At 37.4% G+C, this 26922-nt stretch overlaps 1 protein-coding gene across 1 annotated transcript in view; it reads left to right on the forward strand.

Annotated features, from left to right (window-relative positions):
- Positions 1–2830: 2830 nt before the first annotated feature.
- LOC134799310 (uncharacterized) overlaps positions 2831–26922 on the forward strand; it is a 33645-nt gene continuing 9553 nt past the window's right edge. Inside the window, exons 1-2 of the mRNA XM_063771691.1 lie at positions 2831–2986; positions 23335–23438. Of these exons, the coding sequence (XP_063627761.1) occupies positions 23369–23438 (70 nt within the window). The 5' untranslated portion in view covers positions 2831–2986; positions 23335–23368. The remainder of the gene's footprint in view (positions 2987–23334; positions 23439–26922) is intronic.

Here is a 26922-nt window from a genome sequence, read left to right on the forward strand (position 1 = left end):
ACGTATAAAGTTATCAAAAAATGTATATATATGGATAAATGATTTTATTATTTTTATATCATTTTGATCCATGTTCATTCACTGATATCTATGTGTTAAAATTGTTAAATATGAAACGGTGTCGTCACGCCATCTAGCCGAGGATAGGCTAAAGGTGTGTGCGCCATCTATTCGAGAATGACTTTTGCTTCAATTCCGAGACACGTTTTTTCCTTAGACTTTATTCGTCTTATACGAAGTTACATATGTCTTTGGCATTATTAAAGAGTGTGTAACATCAAAACAAATTGACAGTTACAGATTCAAATTGCGAATGTATAAAAATCGACGTGTCAATTGTTCCCCGTTCCTTATCTGTTTTCGTGCACAAAGCAGTAAGCTCCTGTACGAGATTCACAAGCAATGTTTTAAATAACTAGCAACTCCAAACTCAGTTCTACAATCATCACCAGAGGCGTAGCCATCAAGAAGACAACAAACGTCAAGATATAATTTCCATCCATCATTCTATCATCAGTTTCCATTAGCTTTTTCTATCAATGATTATCATCTTGTGTAGAAGTACCTATTAGGTGCTAAATATGATCTACATAAGCTCTTCTTTTCTTAACAGTAAAGTCAATGTGTCAAAGTCAATATCATTGTCAATTATCCACTTATCTACTTCTGCTGCTGACTGTATTTTGGATAATAAAAATTTTACAATATTTTAATAGTCAAAAGTTTGACCCACTATCAGGTTTATGTTTGAAACTTTTTTAACTTGAAAGCATTCAAGCATTTTTAGCATACCTTACCAACCCATGAAGCTTTAAAGTGGCAATGCAATAATAATGGCACCATCATCATAAAGCTGTTCTGATGATCAGATATCGTAAATTTTATAGCATTTTCGGTGCAGCGGAGTGGTGTTAACGGAATTGGTATAAACAATTTCAACACTAATGATTAATTAGTGTTATATAATTACGTTAATTACTTACTTCTTACTTCCGGTGGCGCTACAACCCTTTGTGGGTCTTGGCCTCCTCCACAATCTTCCTCCAGTTGTCGCGGTGCCTGGCGATCTTCTTCCAGTCGGTAAACTTTCCCATCTTATAATTACGTTAATATTAACCTTAATTTACCATTTCAGTAGGAATTATCTATACAGATTCCGTTAACACCATTCCGCTGCACCAAAAATGCTATACAATTTACGATGTATACATACTGATGATGCACCCGGCAGGTGGCCGAAAGCGAAATTAGGTAAGTACACATCATTCTTAAATAAAACAACACAACCCCATTTTGCTTAGACTCGTTTGATTCTTCTTGATGAGGAAGGAGGATGGAGGAGGAAACAGCAACACTCTTAACTATTCATCGGTGGACCTTATTACAAAATGCATAAGGTCCACTGATGGACAGAAGAGTGTGGGCGATAGTACCTACCTACTTACCTAAATATTACATAGGGACATGAATGAAGATTATGAAGAAAGACGAGTATCTACAATGTGGTAAATCTGTAAGTTTAAAAATATTTTTTAACAAAAGTTTATTTTTAGGATGTGAATATGATTTTTTGTCTACCTTTTTGCCTCTTATACTACAATATTCATGCGCACCGCGCACTGGTACCTAGATACCCGCCGGCCGTTAATAATATAAATTAAGACGAAACAGGAGCTGAGTTTTAAATATTTTAGGTAAATATACCCGTCTCGCTAACGGAAGCGGCACCTAAAAGTAGTGCGATCCGATAAGGACAAGGCGAAAAATCCTGCGTAAAAATCTCAAAAATCGGGGTTTCGTACTCCTCTGTTTCCTCCTCCAAAACTTAACCAATCGTAACCAAATTTGGAAATCTAAATGATTATAAAATTATCTGTGTCAGACCGTTTTGCTTTTTTGGCTAATTGATATCAGTTTTGAATGCCACGCCTCTCATTGCGGCATAGTAAATTAGGCCATTTTGGCCATTTTTGAAGGGCTCTAGCGCCTTAAAAAACAAAAATATTAAAAAAAGCAAAACGGTCCGACACAGATATTGACAATATTAATCTGTGTTGAAAAAATCATTGCTCTAGCTTCAAAAACCACGGAGGAAAACGAGGAGTACGTTTGTATGGAGAAATGACCAATCCCGTTGGCTCTTAAGAATTCTGGTCGGATCCTGAACTATCCTGAACATATAGCCCGCTCCACACTTGCGTTCGCGGCTTCGCGTCACGATTCGCGCACGAGTGTGGCTCTCCACTTATCAATTCAACTCAATCTACGATTAAGGGACTGGGTTAAAAATAAAACATACATACATGTGCTGGTCAAAGTGGACACTGGACAGGACTTGTAAAATCGTCTGTGTTGCTAAGAAAATAAGAGCTCGCAAATATTGGTTCATAAGGAATTACGTATATACAGTATATACTGTCTATAATGCTGATGCTGTGTCTAGGCTGTAAATATACGAGTACCTACCTATAAATAAACGCAACATTTGGTGTACATCAGACCCATTATACCCACCAAAACCGAATCGAAATAAAATATAGCATGGCTGTGTTACCATGACATCATGTGGTTGAATCACGTAAACAAATGGCCGAACTTCCACATACATAGCTGTCTTTTTCCGCTACACAGTTTCACAATTGTATGTTTTCGTTGTATCTCTCTCTTGCATCTGTATATATCGCATCACGAGTGCGAAAGTCTGATAAAAACCAGCGTAAGCGTGATCTTAAATTAAGTTTGATTGTTAAGGATCTTAGGGTCACTGTTATACTAGTTAACTCGAGTTAAACGCTCTGTATACGATGATATTACGTATCATATCGCTATTCTATTCGTCCAAAGTTAGTCTACGCGGTATGCGTGAAAAGAAAGACGTGTATCGATCCTACTCGCGAATTTTTCCGAATTGTGACCGAATTTTATCAATTAGAATGTGAATTGTTGTCGGTGTGGACTGCATGATATTTAAAAGGATTGCAGTGAGGTTGGTACAGTATAATTTTTTTGTAAAAAACTTGCAATTTTTCCAAGAGCTTTCATTAATACTACTGTGCAAAACTGCATTTATATCAAGGGCAAAATAAAGTAATAAAGCTATTATTAATGAATATAGTCAAGAGCTTCAGTGTAGTATAAACCGAGAGTATAAATGTTAAGAGTCACGGACCGTGAAGTCATAGCTATCCTTGGCGTATCCTTGACCTTGTCTCGACACCATGCTTGTAAGCTTAGCTTACCTACTTGTACTTAGAATACTTGTACTTACTGACTTAATAGAGTTAGACCAAGAAAAGTCTGCAGCGATTTTGATAGCTCACGCAGTGCAAGTGTTATTTTAAACGTCAAACTTCTATGAAATTATGACGTATAACACTGGCACTGCGTGGGCTATCAAAATCGCTGCAGACTTTTCTTGGTCTAACTCTTAACACAATAGGTTTATGTAGATGCACTTATTTTCTTACTCGTGTCAAATCCCCGAGGGTTTATACCAACTATTTAGGTATGTGTTTTCTGCCCGAATCAAGTTTTCATGGTTAGCTCTTATTAGGAGCCTTTCTTTCTTAACAAAATCATTAATTTTATCAATAATAAAACTAATAAGCAACAATTTTCGTCATTTTGGCTGCGGAACCCTAAAAAGAGGGGTTTACGAACGCGAGCAGGGTTTAAGAAGGGGAGTGTAGGTACAAAGAAAAGAAACTTATAAATAACTAATGTACCTATTATCAATTCCACATAGAACTCGATTCTCACCGACTTGCCTAGTTTTGGTACATCCACATTTGGGTCCGGCTTCCCTAGAAAATATTTACGAAGCGCCGAAAATGCCTTAGATATCATTATTGCTTGATTCTGCGTTACATCATACATATTTAATTCTTGTAATCTTATGTGATCAGTAGGTTACGATACCGTGACGTGCGAAAGTACCTACGTAAAGGAATATTTAGTTGACTAATAACATTTCTACTACTTAGGTGTTTAAGGATGACTCACGTTAGACCGGGCCGTGTCCGGGCCGGAGCTTCCGGCGCTTACTTTTCTATGACATGACAGGCGATCACGTGATGCTTTCCATAGAAAACGATGCGCCGGCATCTCCGGCCTGGACACGGCCCGGTCTAACGTAAGTCGTCCTTTGGAGGATATTCATTTTCATGCAATGGCAAGAGTTAAGTCTTTTTTCTCAAAAAAGGACGGCAAAGTCGACTTTGCCGTTTAAAAAATAGGTTGCGAAGCGCGTAGTTTATGGTCAGTCAAAAATTAAATAGTTAAAAACATTGCAGTCTCGATTTTGGGACTGCAATGTTGCATACAAATTCCATTATTTGTCGAGTTCCAAACTTTTTAAAAGTTGAAATGGCCATATCAAATGAAGGCACAGGCCCATTAAACAGCCAAACAGATGATTAGTACCGCGACTATTTAGCTGTCTCAAATAGGTTGGCGTATTTTCGGCAGAAAAATACACTTCTATTTTTTTATTAAAAAAATAAAAAGGCGGCAAAGCTAATTTTTCAATTGTTTCTACTTTTTTCTGTGAAAATATATACGTAAGAAAGTTGCTTTTGTAAAATATTTCTATGATATTTATATTTCTTGCACCATTTTTGAGAAAAGCACTATATATGACTCGGCTGGAAGGCTACTTGCTGGCTTCGGATTCAATTAAACGGACTCCCAAGGTCGTCCGTTTAAAACGAATCCTCAGCCTGCAAGTAGCTACTTCCGAGCCTCGACAATAATGTACTATTACTAGACGCAATCGAATATTCCTGCTTCGGGAGATCGGAATAATTATTATTTGATAACAACAGTTTCAGGAAAAATGTTGCATAATTACCCGCGTGTTTTGTCAAAAAAAAATGTACAATAAGCAGACATCGTAAATTTTATAGCATTTTCGGTGTAGCGGAGTGGTGTTAACGGAAGTGGTATAAACAATTTCAACCCTAATGATTAATTAGCGTTAATTACGTTAATGTTAACCTTAATTTACCATTTCAGTGGGAATTTTCTATACCAATTCCGTTAAACACGTCCGCTGCACCAAAAATGCTATAAAATGTACGATGTCTGATAATAAGTATACGTACAGTTATTTAGCATGTATTTTGCGGCTATGAACATTTTAAAATTTGAAATAGGTAATGTGAAAAAATACGTGGAATAAACTATTTAAAGAATAATTTTCTTCCTCTCCACAAGAGCACCTAATTCATAAATCGAAGAAGAACTGTAGGTGTAGCTGAGGATGTACCTATTCCATTAGAATCTTAAATAGCATCCCCTTTCGCTGAGAGAAATCAATTTCGGCAGCCAGTCTGACCTACTTAAATTCCTTGCCCTAAAAACGTTCCAACTAAAGCTGTTTTGAGGCGAAGGTTGGGAGGAGGGCAAAACGCTTAGGGGGTCATTAAGTACCTAAAAAACAAGCCTAATTATAATTCCTGTACCATCTAAACAACAAACTTAACCTAATTATTATATGGATTAAGTTATTTATTTTCAGTCACGTTACTCAATTTGCTATGCTTACTGAATGAACGAAGGAAGTCGAGAATACCGCAAAAAATATACCTACCTAAGTAATTCAAAGGTATGTCCCATCTTAACAATGTAGGTAACATTATAAAAGCGTATAAAAAAGCTCATTATTTTTCTCATTACACAGCAGTTAGTTGGTAGTAATTCATTGAGTTGTGGTTATTAAAATGCAATAAATGCATCATTGTTGCTGTCGGGAACTTTAAAATGCCGCATCGTTTTATGGAAACCATATAAAGTTACAACGTTTTTAGGGTTCCGTACCCAAAGGGTAAAACGGGACCCTATTACTAAGACTCCGCTGTCCGTCCGTCCGTCTGTCAGCAGGCTGTATCTCGTGATCTGTGATAGCTAGACAGCTGAAATTTTCACAGATGATGTATTTCTGTTGCCGCTATAACAACAAATACTAAAAACAGAATAAAATAAAGATTTAAGTGGGGCTCCCATACAACAAACGTGATTTTTGACCGAAGTTAAGCAACGTCGGCGGGGTCAGTACTTGTATAGATAATGGTACGGAACCCAACCCTTCGTGTGCGAGTCCGACTCGCACTTGGCCGGTTTTCTAATAACATGGTGAACAATGTTTTACGCGCAGCGGCGCGCGGACCTATAAAAAACCGAATATCAAACCATTACGTCATGCCGGCTAGTTAGATTATGAGACGAACACAACAGTGATTCCGACAAGATCATATCCCATGCTGGCAGATATTTTAAATAAAACTCTAAGCTACAAGACATAAAGACGTATTAGGAAAATGCTTTAAGTAGGAAGTAGTTTGCTAAAGGGAATAACTCTCAGACAGAAGCACGAAGTTTGTGAACTGTTATTTTTGTGTTTGTTTACGAATGGGGTATTGAGGTTAAACATGGTGATGTGGGGAAATCGAAAACACATAGAAATCGAATTCGTGGAGTGCATTTCTATGAGTATGAGCTATTTAAAATTTAAATAGGTACTACTAAGACGTAGAGAGCACATACACTTTCCTATTAACCTACCATTACATACAGGATGCGGCTTAGATTACCTAGGCATTAATTTATATCACCTAGTCTTTTATTAACTGAGCCTCATTTGAATGGCATAATGTTTTAATTGCCCATAATTAACAAGTATCTTATGCAGATGGCCGTCATGTATTTATAAACATTACATAGTGTTTCTAATTCGGCTAATTTACATTCAGATATAGGTCGATCTGACTATTGTGGTATAATCTCAGACAGCGTGTTTATTTTGGAAGATACGTTATTACGTTTAGTGTAGGTAAGTACGTGTTCGACGTGTTCGGTTTGCATTTTGGGAAGTAGATACTTACATATCTAAATATTATATTATAGGTTTTTTATACTAGGCAAAGGTAAACTACCTAATACCTATATACTATAAACGTTGGAGACAAACTTACTTCTGAGGTAGGTAAGTATATCCCCTTAAGTACAAAGAACATGCCGTTCTAATAAGTATCTTCAGTAGTTCAGAGGTACATACCCAAGTCTTACTTCGTTTCAACAATGCGACATACTTATTTAACATTTGTGCACCAATCACTGACTAGTATTTTTATTCCTTTTGTGTCTTGATTACTGATAAGTGATAAACAATGGTACCTTGAGATCTGTAACCCTGGCAGAGTCACATGCGCGTTACCTACGCATTAAGGCAGCTCGTAATGCGATGTCGGATCTATCGACTCATAGGACACACGCTTAAAAAGCAAAGTTGTCTCTTCTATAATTTCTATACTTACATATATAAAGAGACTCATTTGAGTCGGTAAAATTAATGGGTAACCTAAATTTGTAACCGAGAAAGCTTAGGGCTGTACCAAAATTGGAGCCATTTATTTCACAAACTGTTAGATAAGTAAGTACAGAGAAGATACATTAGAGCCAAAATCTGTGTGATATGTCTATGAATCGGCACAGTGTACGACCATTTAGGTTAATATTTCCTCGCTTCATTGCTCGATATAATTAAGTTTACATTATTGTAGTTTATTTAATCTACTGGCAACATATTGCACGCTTATTTTTAGAGATTTTGAAAAATAAGTATTTCTATTGACTAAAAAACCTCCCCCACCCCAACCCATCTTGGTGGGGTCGCTAGAAGCAATCCTCATAAAATTGATAACCCCAGGGCTAGCCAAACCTTTCCTGAATATCATCCAAGACGAGGAAAGGGATGAGCTGCTATTCGGAAGCAAGCTTCCAGAGAAAATCAAAGCCTCAAAAGCTATTGAAAAACAGGGATTGCAGATCAAGAAAACTGTACCTGCCATTAAGAATACACCAGCCTCCTCAAGCTCGACTCCTAATGTCCCACGCAATCAATACCAGTTTCAGGGAAACTGGGCAGGACCTACACGGTACCAGTCAAACAGGGGGGGGCGGGGAGGACAGAGGAAAGCTACAGCGGGCCGCAAACCAGCTCCGAATCCACAAGCCAAGCCGGTGGGCCAGGGCAAGACTCGTGCTGCCCCTCAGCAATGAGCCAGGTACCTCATGCAGGACGAATAAGGTTCTTTTATGATTGCTGGTGCAAAATAACTTCAAATGAGGTTATTTTGAACTGGCTGAAAGAGGGTTACTCTATCCCCTTTGAAAGACAAGTCATTCAAGATTTTGCTCCCAAAATAAATTGGTCTGCCTCAGAAAAAGCCGACATGATGGTGGCTATTCAAAATTTACTGCAGTTAGGTGCTGTTACACCTTGCGCTGAACAACGAGACCAATTTATTTCTAGAACTTTTTTAGCCCCAAAATCTAATGGAGGCAAACGCTTTATTCTTAATTTAGAGAAATTGAATAAATTTGTACCCAAGGATCATTTTAAAATGGAAGATCACCGAACAGCTGCAAAATTGATCCCATATCGCGGCTATATGGCCACGGTAGATTTAAAAGAAGCATACTTGTTGATTCCAATGGCGGCTCATTGCCGAAAATATCTGCGCTTCCATTTTGAAAATGAAAACTCAGATTTACTAACCTATGAGTTCACGGCTTTGCCGTATGGGCTTTCTTTGGCTCCGAGAACCTTCACAAAAGTTATGAGAGAGGTTGTTACCTATCTAAGAGGTCAAGGCCATAAATCTGTGTTTTTCTTGGATGACATCTTATGCATTGGGGATAGTTATGATGAATGCTTGTGTAATGTTAAACAAACCATTAAACTATTAGAATGTCTGGGTTTTGTGATAAATTATCAAAAGAGTAGTCTGGAACCCCAGCAAACCTGCCGTTACCTAGGCTTCATGTTTAATTCAGTGGATATGACACTATCTTTACCCACCGAAAAACGCGAAAAAATCACAGCCCTTGTTAAAAAGTTTTCGTCACTCCCTTCTTGTACAATTAGGGAATTTTCACAACTCATAGGAGTTCTTATCGCGGCTTGCCCTGCGGCCAAGTATGGGTGGCTTTACACGAGAATATTAGAAAGACAGAAATTTCTAACTTTACAACGTGATGGAAACTATAACAATAAAATAAAATTACCAAAAATTATTCTAAAAGATCTGACTTGGTGGAAAGATAAGATATCTTCATGCTCACACTCTTTGCTACCTATCACCTATTCACTCGAGATATTTTCTGATGCATCTCGGACCGGTTGGGGAGCGTTCTCGAATAATCTCCGAGCGCACGGAGCATGGAGATCGGAAGAAAGATCTTTCCACATAAATCAGCTCGAACTTTTGGCTGTTTTTCTGGCTTTAAAATATTTCGCACATGATAGTCGTGATTGTTCTATATTACTGCGTATAGATAATACGACGGCTATCAGCTATGTCAATCGCATGGGTGGCGTTCAGTTCCCTCACCTGAACGACCTTTCGAGGCAAATTTGGCAGTGGTGCGAGGAGCGAAATTTATGGATTTTCGCTTCGTATATAAACACGAAAGACAATACCGAGGCTGATCGAGAATCACGGAAAATAAATCTCGACACAGAATGGGAATTGTCCGAGGAAGCGTTTCAGCGCATAATAAAAATATTTGGATATCCAGAAATTGACCTTTTCGCATCTCGCGCCAATGCAAAATGCCATAATTATGTGTCATGGGGAAAGGACCCAGATGCGATTGCCATAGATGCTTTCACTTTATGTTGGAGTCATAGTTTCTTTTATATGTTTCCTCCCTTTTCGGTCATATTGAAATGTTTACAAAAGATAATCCATGACAAAGCCTCTGGAATTCTTATTTTCCCTGTTTGGCCGTCTCAACCGTGGTACCCCCTGTTATTGTCGTTATTACAATCTGACATAATATATATGAGCCCTGAGGAACATAAAGTCTGCTCTGATTACAGGACAAGGAGCCCGTTCCACAGGCGACTTATCCTGGGTGCAGCAGTGCTCTCCGGCTAGCCTACCGGAGACGCGGCATACCAGAGACTTCTTGGGATTTAATGTTAGCATCCCTGTCCAAAAATACCATGCAGCAATATAATGTAACACTAAAATTGTGGTGGGCGTTTTGCTCAAATCTTGGTAAAGACGTATTTGACAAGTCAATCTTTTTAATTATTGATTTTTTAACTGATCAGTTTAATAAGGGAGCGTCCTACGGTTCTATTAACAGCCACAGATCAGCACTATCTATTTTCCTCGGAGATAACATCGGAAAGGATGAACACATAAAAAGATTACTCAAGGGTGTATATAAATTAAGACCAAATTTGCCAAAATATACACACACTTGGGATCCCAAATTAGTGTTGGATCATATTGCTCAATGGTACCCAAACTCGACTATTTCTTTAGAGCAAATTACTAAGAAACTAGTCGTTTTGTTGGCGCTATGCACAGCTCATCGCGTGCAAACTTTCTCACTGATTAAATGGCAAAATATTCAATTTTGCCACAATGGGGTAAAAATAATTATAACGGATATAATTAAGACCTCAGCTATAGGTAGGGAGCAACCAATATTGTTTCTCCCATTCTTTGAGGAAAGACCAGAAATTTGTGCGGCCTCCGTCCTCAGGGAATATCTCTCTGTAACAAGTACTAGAAGACCCCAGAACTCTGAACGCCTCTTAATAACTGTGAAGCGTCCCTACAGAGACGCGACAGCACAGTCAATAAGCAGGTGGATAAAGAAAGTTCTGGCAGAGAGCGGCATAGATGTGACAATATTCAGTGCTCACAGCACTCGACATGCTGCCACATCTACAGCTGCATTAAAGGGAGTGAATATTGATCTCATTAGAAAGACGGCCGGTTGGTCTTCCACATCTCTAACCTTCGCCAGGTTCTATAATCGTCAAGTGATTGACGAAACTGTATTTGCAAGATCAGTGTGTAATCTTTAATTAATTATAAACATACAAGACTGATTTTAGATCTTAACAGATAATTGTAATTTACTGTTGGCTAATTATAAATGACAAAATTTAATAAATCATGTTATGAATACTTAAAGGTTTTTGCCATTATACATCCCGATAGACAAAACTTTGTCTCTAAACAACTACAATAATGTAAACTTAATTATATCGAACAATGAAGCGAGGAAATATTAATATATGATCAAACGAGCTTCGCAAGCGAAGTTCGATCAATATTATATGACTCGCTTCATTGGAAGATATAATTACCCTCCCTCCCATGCAGTAAACCCAGTCACCAAAGTTTTGTATCCAAAGATCTCTAAAAGAAATGAGGATTGCTTCTAGCGACCCCACCAAGATGGGTTGGGGTGGGGGAGGTTTTTTAGTCAATAGAAATACTTATTTTTCAAAATCTCTAAAAATAAGCGTGCAATATGTTGCCAGTAGATTAAATAAACTACAATAATGTAAACTTAATTATATCTTCCAATGAAGCGAGTCATATAATATTGATCGAACTTCGCTTGCGAAGCTCGTTTGATCATATATTCTTGGGTGTATGAACAATCTAAAGGATGACTTCACGCTAGTCCGGACCGTGCCCGGGCCGAGGCGTCCGACATGTCAATTTCTATGACGGCTGATCGGTGATCACGTGATACCTCATAGAAAACAAAGCGCCGGAAGCTCCGGTCCGCCCCGGCCCGGTCTAGCGTGACAAGAAACCGTTGACAGCTCATTCGACAGCCAAAATTGCAAAACAGAAAACGCGTGACACCACATTTGTCATCCCCAGCGTGCCATGTGTCATACGTCGTGTCGTTTATGCTGGTGGCGGGAACTAGGGCACACGGAGATGGCGTTGCTGGCGAATGGCCAGGATTCCACAGCAATGCTAAAATCAATCCCTATATAAAACCATACCTGATTAAACAATATTTGGGTCATGTACAGGACGTCTCTCTTGTAGACTATTTACCCAAAGTAATTAAAGGAGTATAAAATCAATTTTTTTTATAACGACTTGATTGCATCAGTTATTTTCTCCTTCCTCTTTTTTTCTGAATATTCTAGTAGAGTACCTAGTTATGTAAGTGAGAAGAGTGGCATGACATGAAGGAGTCAATTTTGTTTTTTTAGTAACAACAATGATTTCCTGACACAAACATTTGACTCATACACTCTGAAATTACCAGATACAAAGTGGCTCTTTCACAACCTGGCTCCTTCATCCCACTTCTCCCCTACCTATCAAACCTACGGCCTACCTAACAATTAGTATTTAGTGCAGTGTTGGCCGAACGTTAATTGCAATTGACCATTAAACATTACAAATTGAACCGTAAACGGTGACGGACGGTTACAATTTGACGGTTCAACTTGTACTGGTTAATAGTCATGAATTTTCAATTGCATTAACGTTTCGGCCAACACTGGTTTAGTGTATTCATGTTAATTCCGGATTAACCAATAAGGAAACTATGAATTGCTTAAGGACCCCGTCTATATAGGAACTACCAAAATCTCGGGAAACAAATTGAATCTATTATAATGACGACCCGAAGAGAGGGCGGCACCGTTGTCTAGAAATGCTTAAACACTAACTACACTAACTTTGCAGTCTTTGCACAAACTTGACAGTAAGAATGCATACATATCTCTAAAAGCTCCATAAGATGGTGGTACTGGTGCTCGACGCGGTCCCATCAGTACATGTCATCTTGAAACTTAAGTCATTTGTCAATAGAGGTGACAGCAGGGTGTCGTCATCTATTGGACATTAGCATGTCGAGCACTAGTACCACCACCTTAACTAGAACTTGGCATGAAAGCTTGTGTGATCCTACTTTATGCCATCAAAATACCAATCCGGCGCCGACTCTGTGTGTCTTAACCCTACAAACATACCTAACCGTGACATGATGTCATAACTTACAAGGGTCATAACGCGTCGCCTTGTAACTGCAAACATAACTTTTTTATGACCGAATGACACAAGTTGTTACTCTTAAGTCCTCGACCTCGTCATCAGTAGAATACAGAAGCAAGACTTTGCACTAAGATGATAATAGGTAGGGTAACTTGTTGATCAATGAAACACTAAAAGTTCAAGCCTTTCTATCTCTGGTGTTTTTAAAGTTATGAGTGTGACATTTCGTATGAAGATAAACAATTTCGTTGGCTATCATATGGCATTCTTGGTTTCTACTTATCTGTAACAGTTCCTGTGTTATAAGCCTTTTTTTGAAAAATGAGTTTTGTTTCATTGTGTACTTGTGCATGTTTTCAATGAAACACTCTGATTTTTACAGTGAAACTAATGTAATAATTATAGTCTACCATGAAACATCGTTAATAAAAATAATAAACATTGAAACGGTTGTAAAATAACAACACCCTTGAATATATTATCCATTTATTTTCTTGTCTTATTCACAATAATCTCATCTTATGACAACCGTTTGCTAGCACAACTCAACAACCAACTGAGGCCCGTCGGCCGAGTGTAGTTTCTTTTTATACCCAACCAATAACAGTCTTCAATTTCAAACTACCCTTAACTTTAAAAACGAATTAAGTAGGTATGCTAAATACCAAAAACCCTACACTCGTCCATCCTGACTCCGTGTATGTCCTCATACACGTGCCAGGTGGAAACCCTACACTTGGCCGACAGACTACGTATACTTAACAGTGGATACACTAATCGCAAACCGATCAATTTCTTGCGATCAGAGTTAATGTGTAGGATACGAACCAGCTCTATTCTCGCACCTACTACTTAATTGTGTCAGCACGCGAACCGATCATTTCTCGTGACTTAAAACAGTTTCAATCAGTCATCAGCACGTCAAAATCTCAAAAACATCGTGTAAATAACCTTTCGTATGCCTGGTCCCGTATACGTACCACACAATTTGGACTATAATTTACAGTTTCAAGGTTATTAATTCAGTAGTAAATTTTAACTAAGGCATACGAAGGGTTAAAATTGTTACTCTTCTGCCGGAGACATCCACTCGACATCGACCAGAGGCCGACACCGATGTCATCAGAATGGACGACCGTCAAGCGGTGAGAAGGGCCCTGGCTCTGGAGGTCAGCGCGTGCGGGCTGCGGCGCGGCCGGGGCACGAGAGCGCGGAGGCGGGCTGCGGCGCGGCCGGGGCACGGGAGCGCGGAGCGGCGGTCGCCGTGCTCTAGACGCGCACCAGACTCTGGCGGCGCGAGGCGGGCTCCTGCTGGAGACGGCTCGCACCGGACTCTGGCGGCGCGAGGCGGGCTCCTGCTGGAGACGGCTCGCACCGGACTCTGGCGGCGCGAGGCGGGCTCCTGCTGGAGACGGCTCGCACCGGACTCTGGCGGCGCGAGGCGGGCTCCTGCTGGAGACGGCTCGCACCGGACTCTGGCGGCGCGAGGCGGGCTCCTGCTGGAGACGGCTCGCACCGGACTCTGGCGGCGCGAGGCGGGCTCCTGCTGGAGACGGCTCGCACCGGACTCTGGCGGCGCGAGGCGGGCTCCTGCTGGAGACGGCTCGCACCGGACTCTGGCGGCGCGAGGCGGACTCCTGCTGGAGACGGCTCGCACCGGACTCTGGCGGCGCGAGGCGGGCTCCTGCTAGAGACGGCTCGCACCGGACTCTGGCGGCGCGAGGCGGGCTCCTGCTGGAGACGGCTCGCACCGGACTCTGGCGGCGCGAGGCGGGCTCCTGCTGGAGACGGCTCGCACCGGACTCTGTCGGCGCGAGGCGGGCTCCTGCTGGAGACGGCTCAGTCATCGCCTCGCCTGTTGACTGTACTTGCTTCTGGCTCCTGGTGTCACGCGAAGCGGGGGACGCCGGTAGAGGTGCGGCGCTCAACTTGCTAAAAATATCCAACATTGACTAAGTAATTCAGGGTAACAGATCAATAATTGCCATTTATTATTCGATTTTCATAAGTATTGATCATCTCTATTTGCAGGTAGACAGTACACGAACCAATTCAATTCTCGTGACTGAAACATCTCTAAACAGTACACGAACCAATTCAATTCTCGTGACTGAAACATCTCTTCAAATATCATGTCAAGAAATCAACAATTATAAACCTCACTCTTGAGACAGGATTCATTTTTCCTGAGAACCTTTCAATAACTTTAACCCTGACTATAATTTATAAAATATTACTATGATGAATAACAGCGATAATTAACTTCGCATATTCATATGCACAACATGTGTAAAACTGGGACCTTATTGTGTTCAACTTGACCTATTATGTTTCCATTATCAATGCATCAATTCAATCATCAAATTGGTAACTAAAAACCTGTAATCCCAATGTTTTCAGAGAAGGTCGTATATTCTAGATTGTTAGGATTTATCCAAGCTGACAAAGTACTTAGTTCATCAATTGCAAGACGCGTTGGGATTTCAAGACCATTAATTTTATTTTTATAATATGCATATTGTTTTATGAAAGACTTGAACAGTATATTAATAATACACTAAACGTTGTGTTAAATAGCTGAAGTCTATAAACCTAAATTTCAACATTACAGAATACCAATTCGCACAGTTCGGGAATAAACATAGCACCTAGGTCTGTTTCCGTAGAAAAAAGATCAGTAATATATTTTTTTTACACGTCGGTAATGTTTCTTTTCAGGAATTAAAATAAATTATACGTTTTAAATATTACATGGCATGGCAGACATAAACGATAGAACTGCAAAAACCTGTTATGCTTTACCTATCCGTACCATCTGACTTGTTCTAAAAATGCCCTCATTGGTAATCTACTATTATTTGATAACGTACAAAGTTATACAAAAAATAATTATAAACTAACCTATTTTATTCAAGTTTGAGTGAAAACATATTACTATAATCAATAAGAGGCTATCAATCCTCCTTGATCTCGGTTTAATTGTGGTGTTCTGTTCTAGTAACTTACGAACCAAATCAAGTTCTCGTAAGTACAAACAGGTTCAACCAACTTTAACTGCAGTAACCTATGAATTCAATAATTCAGTGATTCAACAATTCAATATCTCAGTGATTCAACAATTCAATAACTCAGTGATTCAACAATTCAATAATTCAGTGATTCAACAATTCAATAATTCAGTGATTCAACAATTCAATAACTCAATAATTCAATAACTCATTAATTCAATAACTCAATAATTCAATAACTCAATAATTCAATAACTCAATAATTCAATAACTCAATAATTCAATAACTCAATAATTCAATAACTCAATAATTCAATAACTCAATAATTCAATAACTCAATAATTCAATAACTCAATAATTCAATAACTCAATAATTCAATAACTCAATAATTCAATAACTCAATAATTCAATAACTCAATAATTCAATAACTCAATAATTCAATAACTCAATAATTCAACAACTCAATAATTCAATAACTCAATAATTCAATAACTCAATAATTCAATAACTCAATAATTCAATAACTCAATAATTCAATAACTCAATAATTCAATAACTCAATAATTCAATAACTCAATAATTCAATAACTCAATAATTCAATAACTCAATAATGCAATAACTCAATAATGCAATAACTCAATAATTCAATAACTCAATAATTCAATAACTCAATAATTCAATAACTCAATAATTCAATAACTCAATAATTCAATAACTCAACAATTCAATAACTCAGTGATTCAACAATTCAATAACTCAGTGATTCAACAATTCAATAATTCAGTGATTCAACAATTCAATAATTCAGTGATTCAACAATTCAATAACTCAATAATTCAATAACTCATTAATTCAATAACTCAATAATTCAATAACTCAATAATTCAATAACTCAATAATTCAATAACTCAATAATTCAATAACTCTATAATTCAATAACTCAATAATTCATTAACTCAATAATTCATTAACTCAATAATTCATTAACTCAATAATTCATTAACTCAATAATTCAATAACTCAATAATTCAATGGCTCAATAATGCAATAACTCAATAATTCAATAACTCAATAACTCGATAATTCAATAACTCAATAATTCAATAACTTAATAATTCAATAAGTCAATAATTCAGTAACTCAATAATGCAATAACTCAATAAATCAATAATGCAATAACTCAACAATTCAATAACTCAATAATTCAATGACTCAATAATTCAATGACTCAATAATTCAATGACTCGATAATTCAATGACTCAATAATTCAATGACTCAATAATTCAATAACTCAATAATTCAAAACCTCAATAATTCTTCAATGACTAAATAATTCAATAACTCAATAATTCAAAACCTCAATAATTCTTCAATGATTAAATAATTCAACTCAATGATTCAGTAAATCAACAACTCAATAATTCAGTAACCCAATAATTCAGTAACTCGATAATTCAGTAACTCGATAATTCATTAAGTCATTAATTCGTTAATTCAATAATTCGTTAATTCAATAATCCGTTAATTCAATAATCCGTTAATTCAATAATTCGTTAATTCAATAATTCGTTAATTCAATAATTCGTTAATTCAATAATTCGTTAATTCAATAATTCGTTAATTCAATAATTCGTTAATTCAAAAATTCGTTAATTCAAAAATTCGTTAATTCAAAAATTCGTTAATTCAATAATTCGTTAATTCAATAATTCGTTAATTCAATAATTCGTTAATTCAATAATTCGTTAATTCAATAATTCGTTAATTCAATAATTCGTTAATTCAATAATTCGTTAATTCAATAATTCGTTAAATCAAATAATCCGTTAAATCAAATAATCCGTTAAATCAAATAATCCGTTAATTCAAATAATCCGTTAATTCAAATAATCCGTTAATTCAAATAATCCGTTAATTCAAATAATCCGTTAATTCAAATAATCCGTTAATTCAAATATCCGTTAATTCAAATATCCGTTAATTCAATAATCCGTTAATTTAAATAATCCGTTAATTTAAATAATCCGTAACTCATTAATCCGTAACTCATTAATCCGTAACTCATTAATCCGTAACTCATTAATCCGTAACTCATTAATCCGTAACTCATTAATCCGTAACTCATTAATCCGTAACTCATTAATCCGTAACTCATTAATCCGTAACTCATTAATCCGTAACTCATTAATCCGTAACTCATTAATCCGTAACTCATTAATCCTTAACTCATTAATCCGTAACTCATTAATCCGTAACTCATTAATCCGTAACTCATTAATCCGTAACTCATTAATCCGTAACTCATTAACACGTAACTCATTAACACTCAATCCAATAACTCAATCCAATTACTCATTAATCCAATAACTCAATAATTAAAATAATCCAGTAATTTTATAATTCGATAATTCAATTACTCAATTCAATAATCAACTCGATAATTCTAAGGGTCGAATAATTCCACAGTTCTAAAATTCAATAGCTCGATAATTCAATAATTCCATCTCCTTGATTGATAACTTCGATACACGATACGCGATACTCGATACTCGATACTCGATATTTGATCAATAAATAATTCAGTTTATAATTAGATGGCATTATAAATGTGGAGGTTCCTTGCAGTTTAAATAGAAATCACAAAAGCCGGTCAAATGGTTAGGATGAGAACCACTCATCGATCGTATCTATTATTTCGTAAGATAAGATAACATACATATTAAATTGATATATTTAGGCAAAATTTTCTCATAATTGGTACACGAGTAATAGGTCGGTCAGTAATAATCGGTTCATCAAAATTATTTTTCTTTCAACTTATCTTTTGGCAAAATATTCTTATACTTATGTTATATGTGCTAGATTCGATGAATGAGATGAAGTCTCAGCTTTTAAATCAATTGACAGTATCCAACACATATTACAATATCAAATCATTCATAATATAGTAAAGGTAGGTGTACATGACCTGATGTCCGGTGGCGCGTGCCCCTCACTAAGGCTGTCGAAGCGGGGTTACTCCCGACTTTCACAACAGGACTCTGCTTCGCTCTGGATTCCTTTTTCACTTCCGCTGTAATTCCAGCTACATACGTTTGCAAGCGCCGTTGATCATCATGAGTCATCGTCAGCCATATTCTCCAACAACTCGGCATGAAACGTAAAAGTATCCGGTGTTACATATAGGTACCTATATACTACATCATAATACCTTATAAACTTTAAAGGAATTACAGTACATAAAATTATGTTTAATGGTAGTTCAAATTATAACATTAATTTTATCTCAAAAACGGTGCGTCGTAGCAAAAAAAGGATTGAAAATTCAAGCCCCCTTTAATGCCCCGTTTGCATAGTAGCCATCTATTTATATTACCACAAATTTTAACATTAAGGATCAAAATCAAAACTCAAAATCATCAATTAATTTGCGAGACCTGGTTGTAAATCATAAATATCAATTTATCTCGGAAACTGTGCGCCGTTGTGAAAAAATAATGAAAATTAAGGCACCCTTTAACACTCCATAACCAACACATATCAAGACCCACGTGTTGACATATTCTGCCTAATTTCCACATGTGTGTGGGTAGGTAAGTAGCAAAAGAAGTAATTACCGTCACGTATTTATTAGGAAGAAGGTGTACCTACTTGATTTTGTTACTTTGAATTCTCGACCAACTGACGCATATATTCTTATGATTATGTCCATTTAAGGGTCATTTATGGGTCAAACTAACCTAAGTTTAACTGACATGCAATTAGATAGCCTATAATCATAATCATCATAATATTATTAATAAATTATGTAGGTACTTATTTAAATTAAATAAAAATGTTACCAGTACCATATTTCTTACGTAATCCATTATAATTTTGTATATTTAATTATCTCAAAGCTCAGAATAAGGGTCATGTTATTATCAGTTATCTCACTAAATCAATAAGTAATAACAGTAGGCGTGTACTTACGTTCTGCACACTTCTGAAGTGTAAAATAACAACACCCTTGAATATATTATCCATTTATTTTCTTGTCTTATTCACAATAATCTCATCTTATGACAACCGTTTGCTAGCACAACTCAACAACCAACTGAGGCCCGTCGGCCGAGTGTAGTTTCTTTTTATACCCAACCAATAACAGTCTTCAATTTCAAACTACCCTTAACTTTAAAAACGAATTAAGTAGGTATGCTAAATACCAAAAACCCTACACGGTGTAATAAATAAGTGACATTAATACATATATGCTTTCACTCAATTAATGAGAAAGGAAAGGAGAAAATAGTGGTAGGCTGAAATTAGTTATTTAAAAGGTTTCCGACATATGGAATCATTATAAGATTGCTGAAATATCTAAAAGCGAAAGACTTGTTTCATTGTACACACACCTGAGTTTCATTGTGAATCGAAAATCTGGTCGGCAGGTACGGCATGCTGCGAAAAAGGCGCCTTTTATGTCCACGGAGCATGATTGCCAACTAGGTAGACGCGGGAGGGTTTTGAGCATCTCCATGCTTGATTTCATACACTTTCTTGCAACATAGTGTTTATACACGACTGTTTCAATGTAAGACATGTGTCCTTAACCTTGCCATCAATGAAACATTCAACATATAAGCCATCCTATCTCAGCCATTCCTAAAGTTAAGTATCTTATATTTTGTCATATGATAGACAAATTATTACCAATTTTCATGGTATTTTAGTTTCACAAATTTAGCACTCAGGTTTTAATTATTTAAAAAAATAATGAGTTTGTTTCATTGTGTGCTGGTACTGGTGTTCAGTGAACATCATGTTTCATTGTATACTACATAAAAATGTTTCATTGTGAGACTAGGGGGTGTTTTTTTAATCAATTAATAAAAACTGCACCAAAGAGTGAAAGAAATTTAAAAATATTTAGCTCCAAATAAACTTTAATACACATAGAACATAACAAAAACTTAACAAAACCCAAACTCGAGTCTATATCTTGGTAAAAAATTCCGAAACTTAAATGAAAAAATTTACTTTTGTTGCACGAATTCACAATAATGCTCGTAGCAGCGTGCTCCTTCTCCGAGGCGCGCTCGTGTTTTGGGGAGGTGCTGGGGGTCCCTGAGCCTGCCCTTGCTTGACAGACGGCACTAGCTGTACGGTTACCATCAGTTTGTCACTGACATAAACGCCGTCGAGAACGTAATTTACTTTCTATACGTCCCGTTTGCACTAATATGCGAGTGCGAGCGAGATGTATAGAAAGTAAATTACGTTCTCGACGGCGTTTATGTCAGTGACAAACTGATGGTAACCGTACTGGTAACACCTATTTTCCGAGATATCGCAAAGTTACACTGTGTCCGATTGTTTCAATGTAGAACAACTGACCCTACACTCTGTACAAACTGGTTACTTTGTATCTAAATATGCATACAAAATGACTCGTTTTCAATGCTCGTGAGTGTACTTTAATACCTACCGCTTTCGTATGTACAGAACCAATTTGCTTGCACCCACGCCTTCTTGAGTAGGTACATGAGTAGCGAAGAATCGCGTATATATTTGAACAGACTTATTGTTACCTTGAAAATATTAGGATCTATTTACCAGATTGTTAAAATAGTTACCTATATAGGTATTAGGTAGGTACTTAAAATAGACATAGATATTATATTAAGGACATGCTTTGTTTACTTACAATAAAACAACTTTCAGGTTTCCATCATCAGACTAGCAAAAGATAAAATATATAGAGCGTAGCGAGAGATTCAAAAGTTAAATAGTTCTTAATCCTATCAAAAATAAGTAGGAGGTACATATATTGAAACGCTTTAAAATTGCAATCCATCCTTTTCCAAGTCCCGTTAATCCTCTGATTACAAATGAGATTATTTAGCCTCATTCCATGTTGACAGTCGTATTAATATCTCCAAAAACGCTTATGTTATTTCCCGACACCTGCCATCTTGGAATTTCTACTGAATTACCTAAGCTTCGAATTAAAATAAAATATGTAACGAGGTCCCGATAAATTATGTCAAGTAGACATGTAGGTACCGGCCTTTATCACAATGTAGGTATATGTGTGGCCACTGAAGTGACGTTTTATTATACACTTTATGTTAAGGGATTAAAAGTGGTTTTCAAATACACTACGTTGTACACTCGGGGGAACGATTATCGGTATATTTTCGTCCTTGAATGAACAATAAGGAAAATATATACTAACACCATTGTGTCGATAACAAACTATACCATGAAGTGAGGGATATTGGTATACGGTAAATTAATTATGTTCACGAATGCCATAAAGTTTACACTGTAAACTAATGGGTTTTTTTAACGGGAAGATTGCTGAATTGGTAATTTTTTTAACGGGAAAGAATTTTGAATATTTTGGCACGTGGGTACTTATATCAAAGTGCGTCAGCAAAAAACACAATATTGCCGGACCGCAAATCATATAGGTACTTACTGCTGTATGTATGTAATAATCTTAGAAGATAGATGCTCATGCCAAAGGGGTCGCGTCATGTTTTCATTGGGGTTGGGTTTATAAATATTGCTCTATTTAACGTTTACAGTAAATTATTAGTTGTATGTTGTTGTTGTAGTGTCAACTCCCCGTAGCCGTAAATTTAATTAACTCTCCTGAGGGACCTTAACGTTAACGTTAACCACTTGTCACGTTGCGTTCATTAGCGAGCGTACTAACAGTAGGCACTGCACTCTTTTGTAGACCTTAATATCTTAATAATAAGGTTTAAATTGGCAGTTAACAACGTCGACGATGGTATTGGAGTTGACATGGGAATTAATTACTTACCTATTAAATATTAGTACGGCATATGCAAATGTGTTTCATTATCGAATCGAAACTGTAGTTTTTCTATGTATCTCTATTTACGTTGTAGATTAGAACATGTACATATTAATGAATAGTCAAGTGGGCCTATTCCTCTCTAGGCCTCTAGGGGGTATGCCTTAGTTTCCATACGAATTTTCATTATTTATTCTTACGTTTTCACGCCCACCAATTTTGCCTGTCCTTTGACTTGTCTTGAGGTCAGAGGGCCAACCGCGAACGACGTTCGACGTGTTGCCTCCCTGTCACACTTACGAACAAATTTACAAGTGCGACAGAGAGGCAACCCGTCAGACGGGGTTCGCGGTAGGCCCCCAGTTTAGTTTAGATAGAGAAGTGTCAGCTAGGGCCCCTTTTGCTGCTAAAGCCTTTCTTTCTTTTGTTGCCTTTGCAGCTCTAGTCTAAGGGTTAACTCACGCTAGACCGGGCCGGGGCCGAGTCGGAGCTTCCGGCGCTCGTTTTCTATGGAAAGCACCACGTGATCACCGATCAGCCGTCATAGAAAATGACATGTCGGATGCCTCGGCCCGGGCCCGGCCCGGTCTAGCGTGAGTCATCCAATAAGTCCTCTAACAATTGGCCTTTGTTTGTTAGCCTCATTATGTAGATCTTCATCGATTGAAATGTTACAGAATGGACAGCAAATGATGGAATAGCCACAACACGATGGCGATACTTATTAACGACTACTACGAGCTGGAGGAGCGGGCGGGCAAGCACCTCAGAGCGTGGAAAGGTAGGTAACTTCTAACGTTCATTCACTCATTTTTTGCGCCTATAAGCAATTATTTATTCTGTTCTATAGGTATTTTTTACGAAGGAAGATTATCTAAAAGGGCAAATTGATAAAATGCACAAATTTTTGGTAATGTAGGTAATAAAAGTCCGTTTCAATCATTTCGGTAAAAGGAAATACTAAAACTAGAACTCTGTCAAACTCATTATTTTGTCGTGTGTATGATTTGGTTGTAGGTAATATAAGTACATAGTTAAGATTGCAACAAAATCTTACAGGTTACCAATATCAGATGTGCAAGATGGAGAATGTTTCCAAAAAGTTGAATAGGTTTAAATATTTTCCAAAATTTCTACAAGAAATAAAGGGAGCTTTTATTTGAGAAATAGGAAATTATCTACTTTCCCCGTAAGTTTTAATGAGAGGTTCACTTCAGTATAAGTAACAGTTAGGTACCTATATGTAGAGTACTAGTTGTTGAGAGGTGACTGAAGTGAAACGCAAAGTGGACACTCTTATTTATTCCCAATTGTATATATATAGTATTATATCGCGTTGACTCGTGAAGCAACAATTAGCACGTCGCACGCGCAGCTAGCTTTTATTTATAATGATATGACCTCACCAGCCGCGCCTCCGGGGCCCGCTGTAGCTGAGCAAACAGTGATAACACACCTCAAACGTCGCTATATTTTAGACATTTTATCATAAAATTTTCGTTTAATTTAAGAAGTTACTGTTAGGCTATTTAGAGTTGATGATTAGGAGATGGCAGTGATGAAATTTCAAAAAAGCTGCGGACGCGGACGAATGCACAGATTCACATGGTTGACATAGTTCACATGGTGAAACTACCTATACCTAAGGGGTCCTAGTTGATTACGGAACCCTAAAAATAACTTTAAAAAGTGTAGACAATAACTTCCTATAAAACTATATATTGATGATTTCGACAGAGTTATCTAAAGATAAGCTATCTACATGTACATCGAAAATATAGGACAAATATTACCACAAATGATCTACTATAGACACATTGACTGATAAGTCTTTTATAGGTACCTATAAAACCTAGCCTGCCTGCCGCCTGTGCTGAGGCGGGTGCGCGGCAGCAGCAACAGTCTTCTCAGCAGAGTTGGGCAAAAATTAACTTGAATAAGAATAAGAATAAAAACAGAAATGTTATTCTTATTCAAATCGATTTGAATTAGAATTATTCTTGCACTAGTTATTTTAGAATAAAATTAAGGTGAATAAATCATGTGACTCTTATTTTAAATGCGGAATAAAAAGCAGAATAATTATTCTAGAAGTGGGCCTATTCTAACTAAGGTTTTATTCAATTAAAATGTTATTTAGAATTAAGTTAATTTTTGTAGTACAATCGGTTATATTTTGTTAGTTGATTTTCACCCTTCTATTTAAAAGTCGGATTGATTTGATATTTGTTACTATAGTTTAGGTATAGTACACATTGAAGATTTCCGCTATACACTATCTAGTTCTATCATCCGATCAGGGTGCTTAGCCAACATACCAAACGTTGACCCTCCGTAGAGTTGCGCATAGTCTCTCTCTATCACTCTTACATATTAGTGCGATAGAGAGACAGATAGCGTTTCGTTGTCGTAGCGCAAACGTTTGGCATGTTGGCTACGCTCTCAATGTGCCTAGCCAAGATGCCAATTTTTGTTTTTATTTTAATAACCGAATCATTAGGTAAATTTGGCTGTTCTGGGGGCCTAGCCAACATGCCAATCGCTTGCGCTCCAACAACGAAGCGCTTTCTGTCTCTATCACTCTTACATATTAGTGCGATAGAGAGACAAAGATAGCGTTTCGTTGTCGTAGCGCAAACGTTTGGCGTGTTGGCTACGCTCCCAATGTGCCTAGCCAAGATGCCAATTTTTGTTTTTATTCTTATAATCAAATCATTAGGTAAATTAAGCTGTTCTGGGGGCCTAGCCAATATGCCAATCGCTTGGGCTCCAACAACGAAGCGCTTTTTTTCTCTATCACTCTTACATATTAGTGCGATAGAGAGACAAAGATAGCGTTTCGTTGTCGTAGCGCGAACGTTTGGCATGTTGGCTACGCTCCCAATGTGCCTAGCCAAGATGCCAATTTTTGTTTTTAATTTAATAATTAAATCATTAGGACAATTTAGCTGTTTTTAGTGCTTTCTTTCTCTATCACTCTTACATATTAGTGCGATAGAGAGACAAAGATAGCGTTTCGTTGTCATAGCACGAACGTTTGGCATGTTGGCTACGCTCCCAATGTGCCTAGCCAAGATGCCAATTTTTGTTTTTAATTTAATAACCAAATCATTAGGACATTTCAGCTGTTTTTAGCGCTTTCTGTCTCTATCACTCTTACATATTAGTGCGATAGAGAGACGGAGATAGCGTTTCGTTGTCGTAGCGCAAACGATTGGCATATTGGCTACGCACCCAAGGTGCCTAGCCTAGATGACAATTTTTGTTTTTAATTTAATAACCAAATCATTCGAGTAAATTTAGCTGTTCTGGGGGCCTAGCCAAGATGCCAATCGCTTGTGCTCCGACAACGCAGCACTTTCTGTCCGTATCACTCTTACATATTAGTGCGATATAGAGACAGAGATACCGTTTCGTTCTCGTAGCGCAAACGATTGGCATATTGGCTACGCACCCAAGGTGCCTAGCCAATATGTCAATTTTAGTTTTTAATTTGATAACCAAATCTTTGGATACAATTTAGCTGTTCAGGGGGCCTAGCCAATATGCCAATCGCTTGCGCTTCAACAACGAAGCACTTTCTGTTTCTATCACTCTTACATATTAAATAGTGCGATAGAGAGACAAAGATAGCGTTTCGTTGTCGTAGCGCAAACGTTTGGCATGTTGAATATTACGCTCCCAATGTGCCTAGCCAAGATGACAATTTTTGTTTTTAATTTAATAACCAAATCTTTGGTTACGATTTAGCTGTTCTGGGGGCCTAGCCATTATGTCAATCGTTTGCGCTCCGACAACGAAGCGCTCTCTCTGTCTCTCTATCGCACTAATAAATAAGCGCTTTGTTGTTGGAGCGCAAGCGATTGGCATGTTGGCTAGGCTCCCAGAACAGCTAAATTTACCTAATGATTTGGTTATAAAAATAAAAACAAAAATTGGCGTCTTGGCTAGGCACATTGGGAGCGTAGCCAACACGCCAAACCTTTGCGCTACGACAACGAAACGCTATTTCTGTCTCTCTATCGCACTAATATGAAAGAGTGATAGAGACAGAAAGCGCTTCGTTGTTGGAGCGCAAGCGATTGGCATATTGACTAGGCCCCCAGAACAGCTAAATTTACCTAATGATTCGGTTATTAAAATAAAAACAAAAATTGGCATCTTGGCTAGGCACATTGGGAGCGTAGCCAACATGCCAAACGTTTGCGCTACGACAACGAAACGCTATCTTTGTCTCTCTATCGCACTAATATGTAAGAGTCATA

This window comes from Cydia splendana, chromosome 18 (assembly GCF_910591565.1).
Source record: "Cydia splendana chromosome 18, ilCydSple1.2, whole genome shotgun sequence".
NCBI classification, from domain to species: Eukaryota; Metazoa; Arthropoda; class Insecta; order Lepidoptera; family Tortricidae; genus Cydia; species Cydia splendana.